Source organism: Vitis vinifera, chromosome 5 (assembly GCF_030704535.1).
Source record: "Vitis vinifera cultivar Pinot Noir 40024 chromosome 5, ASM3070453v1".
Classification (NCBI taxonomy): Eukaryota; Viridiplantae; Streptophyta; class Magnoliopsida; order Vitales; family Vitaceae; genus Vitis; species Vitis vinifera.
This window is the reverse complement of record NC_081809.1, coordinates 22167015-22189870: the sequence shown is the minus strand read 5'-3', so window position 1 is coordinate 22189870 and position 22856 is coordinate 22167015. Positions and strand designations below refer to the sequence as shown.

The following is a 22856-nucleotide window of genomic DNA, read 5'->3' as shown; positions in this document are numbered from 1 at the left end:
CAAATCCAATATTGAAACTCAGGTGGGGACTACTCAAATATTGCTGTTACACTGCATAACATACTGAGTCTTCAAACCGCTCCTTCATTTCTCAGTCATAAAGACACATCAAAAAAATTAGAGGGTGGAAATTAAGGCAATGGGAGTGGATGAAAATGAATTCAAAGTCAGAGACAAAAGCAAGTAGCAAGACCATAGTATAGGAGTATAAATGAAAATGCATGTGAAAGGGGAGTGTATATTTAATACTGGAACCCATCTAGGTGTGATGAATCTGGCATCTCACCAAAGTCTTCATACAACAGTAATTGACCAGCACCAGCTCAAGTTTAAATTGCATACGCATATATGATCAATTAGTTCAGGTCCCATGAGAATTCAATATCACTAAAATTTCTTCATTTCAACTTCTAGTTGCACTGAAAGCAAGAACCTACCATTGTATCAGCTATTAAACATATATATGTATACTTAAATTTATCTATTTGTCCCATTTTAAAATAAAATTCCTATAATCATCATTGCCTATCGTTTTTTATAATAACCCGCTTCCAACCATATAAATATTATTCACTTTAACTCCAAGGAACGCTTACAACTATAAAACGTGTCTATATGACTAAGAAAAGTCAATTCATATATAGTCTCAAGAACGTTTTTTTCTTATCTAATATAGGATATCATGTTTTCGTATACGTGTAATTTTATGTTCATCCAACTACCTCTTTTACTACAATCTTAAATGGATTATTGACCATCTCATTATGTCTTAGAAGACCGTTGAAAACAATTTCTTTTCCAAAAAAAAAGGTAAAAAATTTATTCAAATCGTTTGTAATGCAATTCATGATATACATGAGATGGTACCATCTCATAAACACGAGATTCAATTCAAGTCTTATATACTTTGTACTATGACCAACAAGAACCCTATCGTTACATAGTTCATGCGTCACCCCATGTGTCAAAACATTACTGATTAAAAACCATTCAAAATTTGTCTATGAATTCATAATTTTTTTTTCGCAACCTCCTGTCAAGAAAGATTGAAGTGAGGGAGTACTTTCCGGATGAACTTTGGTTGCAACAACTTATGATCACCACAAAATCTTGCAATTCATTGGTGTGGGTAGACGCATTGAATGGCTTCATCGAAACCCCAATTTGCAGTAAATGTGAAAGCAGAAGACTGCAATTGCATATTCTCATAAGAGGTTATTACGTACACATAACTTATTGGCCCTTCACTTACATGGGGTTCACGGTTTTTTAGGTTCTCAATAAATTCAACCCACTCTAATGTTTCCTACTTGCTAGATTTATTCAACTATAATAAAAGAGGGGGTTGCCTCCTCCTATATATATCCTTCTTAATTTATGAACTCAATAATAAAAATAATTGTTTTTTAAAATAATTTTAAAAAACAGTTTTTAGAATAATTTTTGAAAATTATTTTTTTGATGTTTTATAAAACAAAAGTGTGTTTAGAAATTTAAAATATTTTTAACCTATTTTCAATATTTTTAAAAATAATTTTATATTTAGTGTTTTATTTTTAATTATTTTATAGGTTTGTATAATTATTTTTTAACACATCCCTTAAAAAACAAGTGACAACAATAAAAAACAGTTAAAAAAATGTTCTTCGAAAATACTTTATTTTCTATTCTTAAAAATATAAATTTTTATTATTAAATATATTTTTGTTTTTTTATTCTAAAAAAAAATTGTTTTCGAAAACAATTATCAAACAAACCCTTATACAATGAACTCTTTTTTATTTAGATAGAGTAACAGATTTTTTAAATTAATTAGATCAATCTAAACCTAAAATGGGCAACATCTCTTTCTTTTATTTTATTTTTTCTAAGATAATTTTTCTCTTTTTAAGGGATAAAGAGAGAATAGCTAAAACCCCAACAAAAATTAAGATTTTGTATTCCATTATTGTAAACTAGAACCCACAAAGCCAATTTGGATGCTCCATATCTAGCACAAATGGTGGCAAACCTTAATTTCCACATAAATATTTGCATTTTTCTTTTAAAAATCAAAGTCATTTTTGGTAATCATGATTTAAAGTTAAGATTGATATTTGTTTAAAAAGTAAAAATAATTTGAATTTTGAAAATTTAAAAATTGTGGATAAATCATGTAAACAAGACCAAATGAGAGTCAGGGTCAAAGGACTCACCACTTAATAATTAAGACTCATCCATGCAATAGACAGTAGGGAGAGAGAGGGAGAGAAAGAGAGAGAGAGAGAGAGAATAAATGTAGGGTTTAGAGGACTTCACCAGTGCCAACAACAACAATAAATTGGGAGCGCCTCACACTTGGTTGTTGGGGCATGAACCCTATTTAATGGCCATTTTAAATGTTTGCTTACTGCTCTATACCGACACACCTTTTCCTCTCCCGATTAAGAATTCAAACACCCACAAAAAAATGACCTCGTATTTCACTTCTCCATCTTTCATACCCAAAATACGTGTAACGACCCACCCTCTCCACCTAACCCACCATGCACATAAACCTCCCTCTATACATAAACTTTATTTCACTAACCTCTCTTCACACCCTCTACTTTTCAATCCTCAGATCATCAAATTGGGAATACCCCATCTGTCTTTAAGCTTCCCCCATTAATGGGATTTAATACACTCAGCCGCTGCCTCAAACTTGAGTTGCCCATCTCATTCATTGTTGTTATTAACATTATTATCATTTTTCTTTTTGTTTTTCCTTCTCGGTTGATATTTTGGGTTTGGAAGTAACGGTATGTATCTTGGGATGATGGGTGCAATGAGTAGAAATATTAATGAATGTTGAATAAATGAATGTTTTATTTTGGCCAAAGAAAATTAAAGAAGCCCAAACCAAGGATGAATAAATACATATAATATAAAATTTAGGGAAAATTGTGTTTTCAATCCAGGTTGGGTAATTGAGGTAAGATCCTCTTATCACTCATAATTAAAGAATTGTTTTTAAAAAATTTCTAAAATACTATTGACTATTAAATGTAAAAAACTAACCAATCACCTTACTTTACTCATTTTTTCTTTGACTCTTTTACTCTTCTCTCACCTATTTAATAGTGGAACCAAGATGAATAATTTTTCTTCATCAAATTGAATGTAAAATACGGTTAAAAATTATTATTGTCAAATACATTTTTGAAATGAATAACTTTTAAATACCTCATCAAATATTATTCTTTTTTCCAACTTACATGATATATAATAAATATTTTTTAAATATTTTGAAAACTTACATAATATATAATAAATATTATTCTTTATTTCAAACTTATATTATTTCTTATATATATTAAATAATTTTATTTTTTTCTAACTTGAAAATTAGACACATGGTGTTTATTATTTTTCATATTATTTCGAAAATAATGTAAATACTCACATGCATATATATATATATATATATATATTAATCAAGAAGACAATATTTATAAAACTAACTTACCAACCTTCTAATAATTTTGAAAGTGTAAGTAGGGTAATTGGTCAAATTAAAGTTTTCAAAATTTTCAAAATTTCTTCATTCCAAAATTATCTAATTGTTCCTCACACTAATCCTAAATATTTAAATATTTAAAACTATTAAAATAAATATTTTTTTATTAAAGCAATTTTTTTCAAAGTAATAAAATAAAAATCATGAAATCTTCAAAACTATAATTACAACAAATATTTTATATTTTAAAACTAATTTCATAATTTAAATTAATGATTTAAAAAAATAAAAATGTTATAAAAATAATTTTTGTTTATTTTTAATTCCATTTAAATATGATATTTTTAATCTCTATTGATAACAATGAAATTATGTTTATAAAGGCAAAATAGTAAAAATATATATTTCATTTAGTTTACTTATAATGAACAATTCAAATATGATTGATTTTAATTTTATTTCCTATGTGTTAATTTTTGTAGGGGATGTCTTAATGACATAGTTTGGTATTAAAAAAAAAAACTATCAATAATCGTCTTAATGTCAAATTCAAGTTGTTTAAAAATTGTACAAAACCTATTAGGAGTCTTGTACACTTGTCACCTTTTCTTTGTACAGCTAGTGTAATACCCTTGTACAATGACACAAATTTCATATTTCTCCTAAGTTATATGTCCATGTAGGTGGATTAATCATATTTTCAATGGTTCAATTGAGAAAATGATGAATAACTTAGGGTCAAATTTTTTTCCCCAAAATATCATTATTGGGGAAAATATTGGAATTTTCATGTGAGAGTTAAATAAAGTGCATGACATAGGTGTACAATCCTTAGATGACAATGAAAATAAAAAAGTGGTTTAGAATCAATTGAAATCATTCACAAATAATAATCTTGTACACCTTTGTATTATTAGTACATTTTCCTTGTACAGTTAATGTAATATCCTTATACAATGATACAAATTTCATACCCTTTCTAAGCTATGTGTCCACGTAGGAGTGTTTAACCATATTTCCAATGGTTTAGTTGAAAAGATAGTGGATGACTTAAGGTCAAAAAATTTTCCTCATATATTATTATTAGGGAAAATATTGAAATTTCTATGCGGGAATGAAATAAAGTGCATGACATATGTGTATAATTTGTGAGTGATAAGAAAAATAAAATAATGACTCATAATCTATTGTAATATTTCACAAATAGTAGCCTTGTACACCTTTATACACTTAGTACATTTCTCTTATACAGTTGGTGTAATACAATTGTACAGTGGCACAATAAATGAATAAATGATTTTTTGTATTTATTTTCATATAAAAAATAGTATTAAACAAGGTTTTCAATTTTCATTTTTAAAAATAGTTTTCATTTTTTAATTAAATGTATTTTCAAATTATTTTAAAACCAAACTCCAATATAATCTATATAATTTTTAACTACTTGTTTTCATTTAAAATAAGTAAATATACATTTCAACCATTTTATATAAGAAAAATTCAATCTCTACTATGTATTGATACAATTCACTTCTAAAATTAGGTCATATAAAAATATTTTAATTAAGTACTTAAAATAAAAACTCTTCATCCATCCTCTTTTTTTTTTTCTTATTTTAATAAATTTTCAATTAATTCAAATCATTAAAAAAAAATCCTTAATAAACAAATTTGTAACATTTCATATAACTTATTACTAAAAGTCATATTCAAAAAGTTATTAAAATAAAGAAGGAAGAAGATGAAAAAAAATTAAACTTTTTATTTTATAATAGTAAAAAAAAAACTTTAAAATACTTTTTAGTATAAAAGAAATTAAAATAGTGAATATATTTATTTTAAACAGTGTTTTAATCATTAAATTATTTACTTCTAAAATGTAAAAGATAAAAATAAATGTAAAAGATAATTTTTATTTATTTAAATTAATATTGTTTTAAAAAGTATTTTCCAAAATAGTCTTTGAATCATTAATATAATTTTTGTTTATTTATAATTTAAAAATAAAAAATAATGTTAAATTTTCAATTATTTATAAAAGAGTTTAAACAAATAATGAAAAATCTAAAAATGGTTAAATAAGAAAAAATAGTGGCATGTGAAGAGTGGTAGAATAAAGATAAAAATAAGTCAAATGAGTATTTTTGTCAATTACTATCTCATATCTTTGTAATCAATTATAGGTGATTGCTTGTAATTAATTATGGGCAGTTGAAAAACTTTACCTTAATTATCAAGCCTATATGGATTGAAAACACAATTTTCCCAAAAATTTAAGCCTCTTTTCACATTCAAAACTCTTTCCATGAAGTCTTCATTAATTATTTTAATCATTATTACCGTTATAGTTTCTCATTTTTAAAGGTATTTTAAATAAGTAGATAATATCATTTATATTTTTGTTATAAAATAAGGAATATGGCCTCCACAGTTGTCATTTCTTTCTTTCCTCGTCCACAATCTTTATTTCTAGTCTTTCCACATGTTGGATGAACATATGGAGAACTAGGAGCAGAAATGAAGAGGATGGGATGGGAATCCTATCCCCCCCCCCCCCCCCCCCCCCCCTCACGAGCATTTCTTATTCTCGACCTGCCTAATTTAAGATAAGGAATGGGACGGGGATGAAGGAGCGGGGAAGCATTCCCCCATACCTGACCCCACCTGGCTTAGTAAGTATTAGGAAGTTAGGAACCATTCTCCACTTTTTTTCTTCTAGTGAGATCAATCACAAAGCAATCACATGATGAATGCAAACTGCAACTACTAATAATACTCTTTTTCTTCAAAGGGTGATGTACTTTTCCCATTTCCATTTGATCTTTTAAAAGGCTTACAAGGGTGGTTTTCCTTCAGCAATCAACAAACAATCTTAAATATAATACAGAATTGATGGTGAAAAGCTATGAAGAAATGGGATAGAATTTTGTTAGTTCTTCAATAACCCATGCGCTCAAATTATGCTGCATTAACAGAAAAGCTTAAGAACCTATGTTACAGAAGTATTTGTGAGTGTTGAACTGTTAAAGGAAAAGGAAAGTTGCTTCTTACGATTACTGTGTTTTGCACCCTTTGCCGATGCTTTGCCTCTTACTTCTTGCCAGGATAACGGATTCTTGATTGCTATGAAGCTTCCCTGCTGTTTTAGGATCATGTCAAGCTGCTGAAAATAGAAGACAACCACAACAACTACAGAAATTCCAACAGTTCATGAACAGACATCAGAGAGCCTCAATCATTCAACCAATGCTCCTCCAGATGTGATCAAGAAGCTGCAACAGTCAGAAGATAGCATAAGTACTTAGCTAATTGGCTAACTGTGATTTGTGAAATGTAATATAATGAGACCTTGCATCTTTCAGAAGAAAATACAACAAAGGGGATATCTTTTATTTATGTAGCAAGGGGACAACAAGGACCTATTGCAACAGGTAACAAATAAGGTGCTGCGGTTCCCATGTTACCCTGGTGCTTTTATAGCTGGAAGGCATGATATATTCATTTAAGAGCACAATCTAAGGATACAAAAACAACTTTTGACTGATTTCTGAAGAGATGCTCCCCAAAAAACTGTTGACAATTTGAAACAAGATCAAAATTTTGGCATATAAATGGAAGCAAATTTTCAGCAGGAAATGATTCCTAAAGCAGCAAAGAGACCAACTAGGCTTTAGCAGGCAAGATGATGCCATATGTTCCATAGTGGGGGTTCTTTTTGCTTCAAATATTTTTCAAAATCTTCTTCACTAGAAGGAGATGACAGACAATGTAAAATGTACATGTGCCATTTGATCTGCTTGTTTCTCTAACCAACCTTCTCTAATACCTTTTCCCAACAACTTATTTTCAATTGACAACCAAAAGCAAGAAAAAAGAAAGTGAAGGCTCTGTTTACTGCAATATGATCATTTTCTAGAGAGGGAATAAAAAAAAGATACAGTACAAAAAAAGGCTTCGAACTGTAATTTCAAGAAATATTTGTGCTTTCTCACTGGACAGTATTCCTCCCAAACTTTCAATTAACATTTGTTCCAGGTTATAGAGCAATAATTATAATAGATTTTCCTAAAAGACAAGTTTTAGCTGCCACTAAGTAAGCTTGAGTTTAGGTTGATTTATGAAGTAACTACTGAAGGATAACCAATTAAACATTAGTTCTCTATGAACCTGCTAGATTTTTGTTGAGAAGAACAAAGCGTCAACAGAAAACAGGTTTTGAGGCCTTAAAAGCATCTTGAACATAGAAACAGCACCAACACAACTCACCAGATCAAAAGAACCGTAGAATCCATCCCACTACAGGGATCTGATAGAGAAACACCTTGACAGAAGGCCAAAATCCACTACAAGAAACACATCAACTGATCAAAGGCAACAAAAGTTTAGCAACTCCAGAAGTAAAGTTATCTAGTTATTGTTTGGTAAAGGAGAAAGGGAAGTTCTAAATTTTCCCAACTCAATTTTATTTATTTTATTCATTTATATTTTTGTGAAAAAATGAAAGAAAAAGTTTCTCAAAAGTTTCCTTCCAAACCCACCCAAAATTTTTCTCCAAACAAGTAGAATTGGGAAGTAAAACTTATAATGCAAGTTGGGCATGGCATTATTGTACAATGTACATAAGCTTTACTGAGGCCAGCGTTTTCCACTTTCAATTTTCCCTCTATTCACTCTGCTTAAACAGAGGAAAGAATGAGCTTTTATCTTCTCTTTCCTTTCTATAGTTTATTTTCCCTTCCTTTCTCTGTTTTATTTGAGGACTGAGGTCAAAAACTAACCCGAAGAGAACAATATAACCATATATTTCGAAGATTATACCAACTATTGGCCAGCGAACAAATATGAGAAAAAGCCCAAGAAGAAAAGAGATAGAACCCTGCAACAAGGAAGATAAGTAATATTAACATCTATTTACATTCTAACTGCATCACTTCTTTTTCGATAATACTCATAAAGGTCAGTATTCATTTCTTCTTTATCCTTTTTCTCTTTAATTCCAACATATACTGCTAATAATAACTGATTGTAGCTCATAAATAAAGTTCTTTTTCTTTTTCCGGGAATATTACAAGGCATTTGAATTATTATCAGATAAAAATGGAGTGGTGTTGGGGCAAAAGTGTTTTATGTTCACCACATGTCCCAATATCACTGGCTACCTGAGCAAAAGCAGGTAAGGTAACAACAAATGGAGATTAGTTTAGAACGACTAATGATAATGACTGAAATGGAAACAAATTTTAGGGGCCTTTTACTAAACAGTACATTACTAAGTATTAATACTTCATTCGCATTCTACATGGGTAATGAAGAAAAAGGCTGTTGCAGAATTTTATAGAAAATACATAAAGCAACATATCAAAAAATCTAAGCAACAAAAGTGAGATCCAAGGAATTAGAGTAAGATTGTACTTTTTAATACCTTGTAATTTGCTCTGTTACTAAATAGATTCCATGTAGAACGCCAACCGATTAGAAGGGCTACCCCTGTCAACCAAAATATCTGATGGCAGGGATACCAATGTTAGGAAATTATGGTTTTTCAGTACATCAAGTCAGAAAATATAAGTTACAAAAAAGGCCTTACATTCCCCAAAGCAAGCAAACCCCTGTCAAAGAAAAGAATTACACCAAGGAAGGTGAAAAAGATGCCAAAACCAATCAGACCCAACCCAACTCCTGAAAAAATCAATCAATATCTATCAGATTACAAATGATCCCAACTTTTGAATCAATAAAAAGAGAGTAATTGACAGAAAACAAATTAGTAAACTGGATTGGGTATACTACTAAATTTGCAGAACTTTAACAGACACCCACTGGAGAATTTATTAGCACTCAAAATTGAAGACATTAGATATATTATCATATATTTGGGTAATTTTATTTCAATCTCTATTTGTTACCAAAATACCAGGGAAATTACTTTTCAAAAAATGAACATCCAGGAGAAATTGTTGTAGTTAACTTGACATACTATTTGATTTTAGTCAACAAATATTGACTGAACATAAAATTTGGTGCAATTATGAAGAAGCATATGTGTACTATGCACATCGATACCATGATTGCCTACTTTTTAGCAATTGTGACCACCAACACTTGGCTCATATATAGAGATTACTCAGGTCAACAAAATGTTATGCATTCCATTACCATGCAAGCAAGTCAAATCAGTATCAGCATTGTTTTTGAGGGAAGAAATTAAGTATTACCACACTATTATTGTTTTATTATCTATTCATGTTATTTTCAGTTGCAAGTACAATGATATCCATCCACTTATGTAACTGCAGAAGTGCAAATAGAAATACAGACTTCGCTCCATTCCAACTCCCAATATTACTCTGGTGCCATTCACAATGACTAACCAGGAAGTGTTTAAAAACTTAATGCTACTATAAGAAAAAGTTTAAGCAAAGGAGGGAAAAAATGTTACACAAGGAAGTGATGAAGCTACAGAAATAAAAGCAAAGTTTTTCTTCCATAGAAAGGAACTTGCTTGCATGTAAACTAGAATTGAAATGAATGCCTGTGTGTGTTTAAGCATTGAAAAGAATAATCACTTTTTTGCTCAGTCATTTCATAGGCCATCTTGAAGGTAGCTGCTGTGCTCTTTTGATGGTGTTAAAGGAGGACCACCTTCCAACAAACTACAAGAAATTGAAGAATATCAGATGACAGCATAAGAATGAATGCAGGGCAAATAGAAATTCTAAAGTGATATTCAAAGAAAACTGTCATAGATATTATTCATGCAATAAAATAAAAAACCATGAGAAGTAAAATATCAAGAAGTTAGGTTCCTGTTAACTACTTGATCTATAAAAATTGTTGTCTTCATCAATATGTAAGACAATATCAAGGAATTTCTTAAATACTGGTGTAAATAAACAAACAAATTGTGTGCAAGGAAATTTCTTACATACTGGTGTTAATAAACAAAAAACTGTGTATCTTCACTTTGCAACCGGAAAATTTGAGCTTCCATATGAGATTTTCATTATATTGTTTTAAGGAATACAAAACTTAAAATAAGAATACAGAGGCATCATGTCCATGTGCCATCTTAATATCTATTAAACAAAATCCAACACTTCTTTCATATCACCAAAAAAAAAAATTGTTTTGCCCACTTAAGAGATACTGGATAGAAGCTACGTTCTGAAACCGAAATATAATATGATATAGCATTGAACTATATAAAAATGTTGTTTCAATAATATATTTTACAAAACTAAAACAAAAAAAGAATGTTCCATGATCAATCACTTAGATTTGTCTCTTTCTCCTGTCTCCAAATCATCATTCTATCATATAGGAAGCAATGCAACTTGCAACTCCATCTACTTCTTGCACCCCATCTACTTCCTGAATGAAAAATTTTGAACTCCATTCTTTAACATTAAAAGCAATAAGGAGAAACCCACAAATTTTCAGATGTTGTTTTGACATCATGGATGTGATCCCCCTTGATTTTTTCATTAGAATGCTTAATTTACTGCAACAAGCTTTTAACCCAAACTGATTTTTATTAGCATTCATATTCATGATTGTGCTTCATTTCTTTCAAACACTAACAAAGCCAAGCATTGGAGGCTTTCTCAGGTCTTAAATTAAATTCACACTAACTAATAAAAAAGGCTCTGTTCAATAAAGAAAGAAGAAAAAAAAAATTAGACGGAAAATTAATTTCTATAGATTGATTCTCATGGAAAATAGGAAGAAAAATAATTTAATAAAAATTAAGACAAATTCTATACATTTGAAAGCTCCCCATTTCCTTCCCTTTCCTTCTGATTATTTCCTTCCCTCACGGTTTCTGAGAACCAAACAGAGCCCTAAAAAAGTAGAAATCATATGAAGCCCATGGTTTTTCCTCAAACAACAAATCAGCAACATCGGTTACATCTCAGAACCCATGTATAAATTAAAAAAATAAAAATTTAAAAACTAGGATTTTAGGTAATACCGTCAAAATCTACAACATTTCCATCGAAAAATTCCCAATTAACACAGATCTCTACCAGTATGTGAGAAATTAGGGTTTTAGATTCCAAAATTACAAATCCTAACACAAGAAATGAGCAGAATTTCGGAACCCTAGAAGAGATTTCCATTGAAATAGAGAGACTTACCGCAATTAAGAGCGAAGGTTCTACAGAGGAAAGGTCGCCATCGATGGAGAGTTCACCGGCGGGGAAGGCTTTAGTAGCTGCTCTAGTGAAGTGAAACACAAGGCTCATTGTACAGTTGTTTGGATATTGGGTTCAACTGGGCCGCCATATTCAATGGGCTCAACCCAACTTGAATAGACACAAGCTTGATCCATAAATCTTATTGTTTGTAATAAGATGCAGCCCAAACAAATTGAAGTGAAAAGGAGGCTGGGGGTGAGTTACATTTGGAGGGAGATAGCTCACTTCTCACCCAAAAAAATAAAAAATAAAAAAAATAAAGGCCATGTTTAGTAATTGTTTTTTAATTTATGAAATATGATTTGAAAATTTTTTAAAAACTGTTTTTTTTTTAAATAAAATAAAAATTAGATGGTTTCAATTATTTTAAAATATTTCGAGGGATATTTTTAAAAATGAAGAAATTTTAAAACATCTTAAGAACATTACTTTATGAAGAATATGTTAAGAAAACTATTTTTCATATTTAAATTTTGAAATAAAATTTTATTTATAAAAACAATTAAGAATTATTTTTTAGAACTGTTCTCAAAAAAACTTTTTTTTGAAAACGATGTCAAGAAGCCTTAAACCTTCATACCACTAGGTTTAAATTAGTAAAAAAATTTCAAAAGCAAAAGAAGCCCTAAACCTTCATACCGATCGAGTTTTTAATCATAAAAGCATTACCTAAATGCATACTTATAACCATTTTTATAATTTTGTTAACATCTCTAACCACTTAAGGATAGTATGCCCTTTTGGAGGTACATAAAATCATACGACCTTCACCTTGAGCAATCGGAGGAACCACTCTCCCACCAACTAGTAAAACTTATCCGACCTAATGTCTTGCCTCAAAAGCAACAAAGCATGACCGACAACAATAGTTAAACATTCTTCAAGACTCAAAGCATGACCGACAATAATAGGAGGAACCACTTTTTTCAAATGACGTTTGTTTTAACCAAAAAAAAAACATACATGTCCTGAATTTATCCAATATATAAGTATATATTAATTATGATAATTATGAAAAAACTCGCATACCCTCAACTTGACCTACTAGTATTTCTTCCATCGGTGAAAATGAAAGCAAATTATTAAATTTTGAACATGAGAGAGTAAGTTTGAATTAGAAAGATTTATGTTATATTTGGATTGATTTTCAAAAAGTTAAAAGTCCTTTTTTAAAGTTGAATAAGAACTTTTATGAACTGACTAATATTATTAAAACACCGTATGACTTAAAAGAAAGTTTAATATGAAAGTTAAAAAAAAATTGTTTCTAATAGAAGTTTTGTTTTAATTGATACAATAAGTCCATTTATTTTTAATAAAACTTTTATGATAAAAATTATATTTTTCAAAAATTATAACCATAGTCTAAGTTTTTTAGTAAAGCAAAAAATTAAGGCTATCTCAAATAAGCTTGTAATATAAACGTGTTTTTCTTATGATAAATATGAAAAAGATGATCAAAAGTTTTGAAGGATCCCGTGATTAAAAGGAGTGAAAATCAACTTTAATTAGGCAACCTCATTATTAAAAAAGACATAAAAATCCAACTTAGTTATGCCAACTTGATTCCCAAATCTGCCTGCTACTTTAGACTATAGTTCGCTTTTGCTTCCCAAAACCACTCTCTATATGCCCTTTGTTTTGAGTTTGACAATGACCTCATGGAACATTCAAATTAAGACTCATGAAGTCATCTCACACCCACTGTGTTTGGCGGGTAGAGAAATATAATAGGAATAATAATAATAAAGGTGAATTATAATATTAAAAAATCAAAGTTTTAATAAAAGTGTAGTTAATTTATATATATATATTTTTTAGTTTTAATAAATAATAAAATAGATTTTTCACATTTGTTTTTTATTCCAATATTCTGAACATAATTTTAAGGCTACGTTGGTTTCTAAAAGAAAAAATAGAAAATGCGAAAGAAAGTTGAGAGAAAAAGTAAAAAAAAAAAAAAGTGAGAAAAATAGAAAATAGATGTAAAATTAATAAAGTATTTTTATGTTATTTTCAACTTATTTCATTTATTTCAACAATTTTGTAAACAAATTAAATAATTAAAAATAAATAAATTTCTAACTAAGTTTAATTATATTTTTATATTTTCTATAATAAAATCAATTATGAAAAAAAAATCATTTTTTTAGATTGTTTTCTCTCCTTAATATTTTTTTGAATCAAATTTATTTCCTATCCCAATTTTCTAAACATAACCTAAAGTGTTCTTTGTTTGCTTGTTTGCTTTTTTTTTTTTTTACTTAATTTTAAATAAAAATTAAAACTAAATAATGTTTAATAGGATTAAGTATTAAGTTATTTGTTTTTTTTTAATATTTTTATTTCTATTAAATATTAAGCGATAAAGAAAAACCATCATTTTATTTTTAACATTCCAAAAAAAGTAAAATATTTTTACTTTTTTATTTAATAAAAAATTTTAAAAATAAATAATAAATTAACAAAATAAAATAAAACAAACCATTAAATTCCAAAAATAAATTACTTTCAACAAAGAGTTAAAAATAATAATAAATAAATAAAATAAAATAAAATAAACACGAACGGCAATAACAATAGACAAAGTGTTTCTCTTTTAGTTGGGCATTGTTTATTTTCTTCAATATTGGGCAGTAGGTCCAAAAAACTAAAACCATAGAATATACAATGAACCCATCTAAGAATAAACTTAGTGACAATTAAATGGTAGATGAGTGGTCTATTATAGTGTGATGATTGGTTAGAAAGAATGCCAAAAGTTGGAGAGATTTGTTGGGGGGAAATGGTTGAATTCTTCACTTTTATAACACAAGTCTTTGCCTCATAGGTGAGGGTTTGTGGTCCACATTTTTTATCATGTCATAAAAGCTTAAATAAACCTAATCACACCTACAATACGTATATTTTTCCATGCCCATCATCCAATATCTTCAAAGCTCACTAGTCAATGTTTTTTTGTGTCCATTCAATCACATGTGCTAGACTCATTGTATCAAGACTTTGATACTTTGGAAGGTTGCTATGTACATCTTTCAAGATTTCTATTGTTTTCATCATATTTCTTTTAACATTTTTGTTCATAGAGAGTGGGAATAATTAGGTGTAGGCCATTTTTTTTTTTTTGAATAAATAAATTAGAGCTTAAGATGCATCAAGCCCATTAGTTTATTAGGGTTTTAGGCCTAATAGATTCTTTAATTAATGGGGAAAAGATTCGAGAGTTTTTTTTACTTGTTTGTATGTTATTACATGTCTATTTGACAATTATTCTTAAGAACATTTTTCTATTCTTCAGAATAAAAAAATAAGAAAACATATTTGACAATCAAAAAATTATTTTCTATTTTTCGTTTTCTATTCTTAAAAATAGAAAATAAAAAACAAAATATTTTCAAATGATATTTTTTATGAGAATTATTTTAAAAAATAATTACACAAAGATGTAGAATGATTAAAAGTAAAACATCAGGTATAAAAACTACTTTCAAAATATGAAAATAAGTTAAAAACATTTTAGGTTCACTCTTTGTCTGCAAAACATCACAAAAAAACTGATGTTTATAACTGCTATTAATAGCTAAATTTGTTTAATAACTTTTAACCCACATTTATTAATGTTCATGTTTTAAATCACTATCTTGCATAATTAGATTAAATTCATGACAATTAAGATTAAGAATGTCACTTTTTGTGATTTGTCAATCGTTTGAGTACTAATAAGATGAGTTTGGAGGAAGTATTGGTTAAGATTGAATTTGTGATCTTAGTTTTGATTCTCGATTAGGAATTGTATATTAAAATTTTATTTTTTTAAAATATATAAAAATAAAAATATAAGACATTTTCTTGTAAAAAAAAAAATAAATATAAATTTAAATAATTTATTATAAATTATATATATTTTGATATAATTTTAAGCTAAGATTTGAAATGGAACCAAACAAGGATAAGGATAACCCATCCCCATCTAAGATTTGACAGCATGTTGTGTGTAATTGAGGTGTGGACAGAAACCTAATTTGCAAATTGTATAAACTATAAAGCGAATGGGCCACGAGGGTCGCAGATTCAATACTTCTTAATTGGACTCACAATTATGGTGGGGCCATAGACTCATTTTCCCATATGGTTTATTAAACATACGAGTTAATTTCCCTTTTGGAACAAAATAGTCATACAAGTTTCATTAAGTTTTAAAAAAAAAAAGTTTTTAGCTTCCATCCAAACAAGACCTAAATATAATCTCAATTTAAAATTTTTATCTTTGTATATTTTCTCAAAAAATAAAAATTCAAATATAATATAAGAATATAAAGAAATATTTGATAAAGGGTATTTCATTAAAAAAAAATTATATTTCATATTTTTCATTATTCTCATTTGAAATATATGATTCTTTTATTGTCCCTCTTGTCAAACAAATCTTGAAAGTAAGTGTTTGACAACTATTTTTTAAATTGTTTTTTTTAAAAAAAAAAAAATAGAAAATTTATTTGGCAATCAAAAGTTGTTTTTTTTTTTTTTTCTTAGAACATAAAATAAGATGTTTTTGGATGATGTCTTTTAGTTTTGTTTTTTTTTACTTGTTTTTTAAGACTGTTTCAAAAAAATAATTATACAAATATTTAGAATGATTAAAAACAAAACACTACACATAAAATTTATTTTTTAAAAATTAAAAATAAGTTAAAAATATTTTAGGTTTTCAAACATATTTTTATTTTACAAAACATCAAATAATAATTTTTAAAAATTGTTTTGAGAAACTATATTTCAAAAATATTTTCAAAAATAATTACCAAATAGACCCTAAATATCAACAATTCTCTTCTATGGCTTCTCACCCTCCCCTCAACTTAAATATTAAACAAATAATAATAATAATAATAATAAAGAAGTAGATATAAGATTACAACTTGGGAGTTGGAAGGTGGGTGAAGAGGGGAATATAAACTTAAGCCGGCCGGTGATGGTGGGATCAAAATACAAGTCCACTCTCCAAAAGAGCATTAGGTGAAATCAATGATTGTAGTGTACTTGTTTTTCTTCCTAAATTAATCACCTCTTCCCTCTTTCTATCTACTCCTCCTAACCTCTCCACCTTTCTACTAATTCTCTATCAATTATGATGTAATGCAATCCACTCATCCTTGTTTCCTTGTGATTCCACTCATCCATTCTTCAGCTTCTTTCCACCGTCCCTTTGGATGACATTTCTTTTTCATACAAATCTATATTAACGAACTAGTTTTCACTACTTACAAGCTAAATTACAAAGATTAGTTGTAGGTTTAGTCATGTCTAATCAATGTAATCCAAATATGTGACATGCCGACAAAATTTGCAGAGAGGGGTGTGACATGCCGACAGAATTTGCACTGAGGGGGTTGAACCTGATACCTTCTACTAAACCAAACATCGATATCATGTTAAATTATTAATTTTTTTTTAAAGTTTAAATTTATAGTATTTTGAGCTTAATATACATATCATGCTTCTTAACAATAAGAATATAAATAAATTTGAAATTTATAATTGTATTACATAAAAACGTAAAAAAAAAAAAAAAAAAGTTAAAATACGTGAAGAAAATTTATTAATTAAAACAAACCAATCATAACACATCATTATTATAATTTTATTGTTAAATACACAGCCTTTCACTGAATCTGTGAAAGTGATACCAAATCAATTTACCATTCATCAAATCTTTTGGTAATTCCATCGCGAAATGGGACTTTTCAAATTAATTTTTATTTAAATTTGGTTTAAAAATAAACTTATACCCCCACAAACCCAAATTCCTATCCACACATCCTAGTCTTTGTCAATGATATTATATTATTTTATTAACAAACTTTGGCCTTTCTCTTTTGTTAACATTATCTCCTTTAGGTGGCATGTCACAACACACAAAACTTGAGCAACACATAATCAAATCAACATCATCGTATAATCAAATTAATTCATGATGTTATACCTCTTTAATTTAGATTAATTTTATGATTGTGATGCGAAAAAAAGATAGTATTAGAGCCACAATCATCGGTACCGCCATCCATGTGAAGCCTTGTGGCCAAGATTAATTTAATCAACATGACAAAGTCATTATTAATATAATATAATTATAATATTATGGTAAAGTCCTAGTCGGTTCCAATTTTTTTTAAACCATTTTATTTTTTTATTTTTTATTTTTGGGTTTATCTATTGCAAATCATGGCATGTGGAGAAAATTTCCTAATCAAATTGACTTGTTGATTTATAATAATTCATTTGTCCACTTTATTTATTCATTACCTATTATTATAATTTTAGTAACTACATTTAAAAGTGTTTTGAGGGTTTTTCAATAGTGTATTTGGTATGCTTTAAGTATTTTTGGTGAAGTATTTTTTTTGAAAGTGTTTTTATGAGAAGTGTGGATCAAGTGTTTCTTTAGAAAACACTATAAGTAATTTTCTAACACTAGATGATTTTTTAGATTTTTAAAAGTGTTTTTCAAATTTTATTAAATATTTAGAGTTTATTTGGTAACTGTTTTTAAGAATAATTTTTTATTCTTAAAAAAGAGAAAGGAAAACACCGTTTGATAATTAAAAATTGTTTTCTATTTTTTGTTTATTAAAATAAAAATATGATATTTTTAAATAACATTTTTAGTTATTTTTTGTTATTTTCACCTATTTTATGAAAATTGTTTTAAAAAATCATTTCACAAACATATAAAATGATTAAAGATAAAACACTAAACATAAAAATTACGTTCAAAACATATTTAAAAATATTAAAAACAAGTTTAAAAATTTTATATTTCCAAACACACTTTTGTTATACAAAATATCAAAAATCAGTTTTCAAAAATTGTTTTTTAAAACTATTTTTGAAAACAGTTACCAAATAGACCCTTAATATTTAAAAAAAAAAAAACTTTTTAAATTAAAAATATTTTTTAAAATCATTATCAAATACACTCTAATACTGATTCTAATGAAAGTATTTTTAATGAATGATAATAATATTTCTATCTAGTGAGAACAAGCTACCATATAAATATAAATTTGTAATAATATATATTTTTTTGTGTATATTAGATTAATAATATTTTAAAGTCATAAAAGTGATCTTTAAATCTTTCCCCCTTAGTTTTTATAAGGGTTATCTCAAGTTATAGAAACTTAATCAAAATAATTCATTTTCTCTTGGAATTTAAAACCAATTCAAATAAGTAGGCTAAGTCTATATTTATTATACAAATAATATGAAATTTTTAGCCTAAAAAATGTTTTTTTTTTTTAAATAATAAAGTGTTTGACAAAATTTATATTTTTAAAAATCTAAAAAATTCACTTATAGTATTTTTTGAAAAAACATCTTTTAGGTGATTTTTCTAAAAACGCTTTTAAAGAAAATATTTCTACTAAAAATATTTAAAATATTATTTATGTTTTTAGGTGTCCACGTGTCATCTCCTTATTGGATTGAATGATAACTTCTTATAATAGAAAATTGCCCCATGAGCATAGGCACAACATCTTGTTTATGTTCTTGATAACACAACATCTGGTTCATATTCTTGAAAACACAACATATGGTCGGTGTTGATATTGAGAGCATGACATATGGTTCGTGTTCAGTTACAAAAGAGTTTATGATATAAGGAATTCATATTATATTGTCATCTTTACTCGAATGTCCACTTCATATGCCTGATTTTCTTATTTAAAAGGAGTCGTTAAGAGATATTTTAAGTGAGAAAAGAATACAAAATTTAATTAAGAGAATTTGCCTCCTAAAGCACTCTAATGCTGCCTTTTATAACTTGGAATACAAAAATTAACTATAGAAAGGATTTAAATTTAGGGAGAATTATGTTTTGGGGGTAGATGGACCCCCAAATTAACAAAAGGTCCATGTAACTCTTCAAATTGAGCCCAAGACCCAATGAAAGTATGGAAATTGAGTTGAAGGATATCATCCTTCAGTATTTCCAAAAATGCCCTTTGTTGATTTTGAGAAAAAAAAATAATATTTTAATTAATCTTAATTAACATCAAAATTTTCAGGTTTATTTATTTTTTTATTTTATTTTAATAAATTTAGTGAAAAATCAAATATTATGAGGTAGACAATTTAGTATTTTTATTACCATATTTCTATTTTTTTTTTTACTTTTTAATAAAAATAAGAGAGAGAAAAAAAACTAGAGGGAGGAAAATACGTAAGAGTATTAGGGGATGTTTGGTAAAACTTAATGACTTAAGTTGTTTTTAAATTAAGTTATACTTAAATTATTAATTTAAAGCTTATTATTTGATTTTTTTACTTTAAGTACGAATAAAATTTATTTTAAATTATCATATTAATATATTTATCTTCGCAAATTATAATTAGGATAAATGATATTAAGTAATAAGGAGGTCATAAAATAGTATAGGAGATTAGAGCAAATGAAAATAAAAAAATAAAATAAATATATGAATTTAAAAATAACTTAATTATTAAAAAAAGATTTTAAATCGTATCATTAAGTTATTTTATCAAATATATTTAATTAATTTAATGACTTAAATTAAGTTATTAAGTTACCTGTATCAAAGATTATAAAGTCATATAGAAATTGTGGTCCTATGACAACATTGTATTGAAATATTTTATGAAAAAACAAAAGGGTTTGTGTATGGGCATGTAACTTTGCCTTAAGAATGACTCCATAATGCTGAAATGATAGGGCATTGACTCATGAATGGGACACATTTATCTCTATAATGCCGTGTTATGAACGTCTTCCATTTTCAGATTCAAATAAATATTTTTTCATTTAATGGGGTGTAATGAAGGCATCACATTTTCAAATTTTCCAACCATGAGATGAAAACTAAGTTAACGCTCATTAATAAATTTATTAATTTAATTTTTTTCTAAAAATTATAAATTCAAATTTGGAATATGGTTTTTTTTCTCTCCCTCTCTCCCTAATTGGCTTCACTTTTTGAAAGCTAAAAAAAATTATTTATTAATTTATTTTTCTTGAAGTTTAATAAAAAAAAGTTTATTTATATTTGAGTAAATATAAGTTTTATTTAGAACTTATTTCAATAAGTAAGATCACTATATAAAATCATTTAGTACTAGTTGTTGTAGGTAAGTTAGTACCCCGAGATTTGGGTCTTTATGGAGAATCCTATACATATTTTTTAAGGGAAATTTTAAAATATCAGTATTTATTGAAATTACAATCTCGATTATTGAAAGGATATTTGAACAACTAAAATCAATATTTAAAAATAAAACGTAATTTTTAGAAGTGTTTATAAAATATTTTAAGAAAATTTTTAGGATATTGATACTTACCGAATTTATAATCTTTATAGTTGAAAATATATGACAAAATTCAATAAAATTTAAACATTTGAATGAGGGTATAAATATATGAGATTATACTTTAAATAAATAAGAATATATATAAACAAACTATTTAAAAAAATTGATCAAAATGTAAAATAATGGGAAGCCAATTAGGTACAAAACAATAATAAATTATGATTGATCCATTTTTCAAAATTAATTTTTATTTTCAAAATACAAAATTAAAATCAATTGTATACCAATCACAAACGTGTAGCAAACAATCCCTTATAAAAATATTGATCAACGAGTATTTAATTTTGAAGGGTCAGGATTGGTCTATGATTACAAGTACAACAAAAATAGTTTAATCATGGGATCTGTTTATGTTTATTATGATGATTGCATGGCTGTGATCTTACTAGAAGTTTGACTTTCAGAGGTTGCGGCCTATGCGGTTTAGTAGACGTCATGTGACTCCCACGTGCGGTCTGTGCAGCGTCCCGACGTTTGAGGTCCAATGCCCAAAAAGAATGATTTTTTATTATATGATTTGAATTTTATATAAAATTAAAATTTTACTTAATTATATTGTCTTAAATGTTTTTAAAAAATAAAGGATACAAGAAAAATTACCGATCGATTGATATCAATTAAGCTCGTGTTTGCCAGTATTTTTAGTTGAATTGTTTTATTTAGAAGTGTCTTTAAGATAATAACATAAGAGGCATGTGAAAATGTTTTGGAAAGTTTTTTTTTTTTTTTAAGTATTTTTAGGAAAAATTATATATCAAGTGTTTTTTTTTTTTTCATAAAATATTATAAATAATTTTTCGGATTTTTAAAAGTGTTTTCTAAAATTTGTTAAATATCTATTTTTTTTTTCAAAAATAGTTTTTAAACTGTAAACGCTTTATAGAATTATTATCAAACAAGCTCAGAATTCATTTGATAGTGATATTAAAAAACACTTTTAGCTTAAAAAGTGTCTTTTTAAAATTAATTAGGTATTTTACAAAATTTAAAAAATACTTTTAAAATTTGTAAAAATCACCTGTAGTGTTTTTGAGAAAAATATTTTACAAATGATTCTCTTAAAAACACTTCGAATAAAAACACTGTCAAATATAAGAGATTCTCTTAAAAATATTTTCACTAAAAACATTTCGAACAAAAACACTGTTAAAACGCGCTAGAAGTGTTTTTCCAAAAAAAAAAAAAACACTGCAAATGATTTTCCAACACTATAAGTGATTTTTCAAACTTTTGAAAGTATTTCCTAGATTTTGTTAAACATTTAATTTTTTTTCAAAAATACTTTTTAGGTTAAAAACATTTATTAAAATCAATGTCAAATAAAACTTAAAATATAACAAAAGTCTTAGTGATTTTAAGAAGCACTTTCAACATTTTTAAACTTAAAAATATCTATCTTCCAAGTATTAGAAAAACAATAAACGTTTCTAACAATTACTACAAAACATACTTTAAATTCAAAATTAATTATTTATATAAAATAGTTTATATCATAAATTCATAAGTTCATATCATAAATTCATTTAATTAGTCAATAAATTTAGCCCAAAATTAATTCTTTTACTAGAATTTTACACTTCAATTCTTACACGTATTTCTCAAAAAATCCCTTTAATATCACTTATTTATTGTTACCCCAATGAGTGAGAAGTTAAACCAATGTACGACTTATTTAACCTATTTCTTTAAATAAATTTCAAATAAATACGACTTAAATGCCATCTAATTTGAATACAATGGTATGAATATCACTAAATTTATCAAAAATATAAACACGAAATTTTTTTGAAAGA

General features: G+C 27.0%; 1 protein-coding gene across 2 annotated transcripts; it reads right to left on the bottom strand.

Moving 5' to 3' along the window:
• Positions 1–6256: 6256 nt before the first annotated feature.
• On the bottom strand, positions 6257–11732 carry LOC100256647 (Vesicle transport protein GOT1B-like). Of its 2 annotated transcripts, none has more exons than XM_002271108.5 (7): positions 11617–11732; positions 10045–10131; positions 9066–9157; positions 8901–8981; positions 8257–8354; positions 7745–7821; positions 6257–6750 (listed from the first exon to the last, which is right to left on the bottom strand). In XM_002271108.5, exons 2-6 carry the CDS (start codon positions 10070–10072, stop codon positions 7749–7751), a joined length of 372 nt encoding a protein of 123 aa, XP_002271144.1. In that variant the 5' UTR covers positions 10073–10131; positions 11617–11732; the 3' UTR covers positions 6257–6750; positions 7745–7748. The 2 variants fall into 2 exon arrangements, with proteins under 2 accessions (XP_002271144.1, XP_010650463.1); XM_010652161.2 differs by having other exon boundaries at positions 8297–8354.
• Between the last annotated feature and the right edge of the window lie 11124 nt (positions 11733–22856).

Coding starts and splice junctions, on each gene's coding strand:
- LOC100256647 (XM_002271108.5), bottom strand. CDS start 10,072: ATGGCCTATGAAATGACTGAGCAAAAAA. Junction 8,355..8,900: donor GTAACAGAGCAAATTACAAG/GTATTAAAAAGT, acceptor TCCTTGTTGCAG/GGTTCTATCTCTTTTCTTCT. Junction 7,822..8,256: donor GGTTATATTGTTCTCTTCGG/GTTAGTTTTTGA, acceptor TGTTTCTTGTAG/TGGATTTTGGCCTTCTGTCA.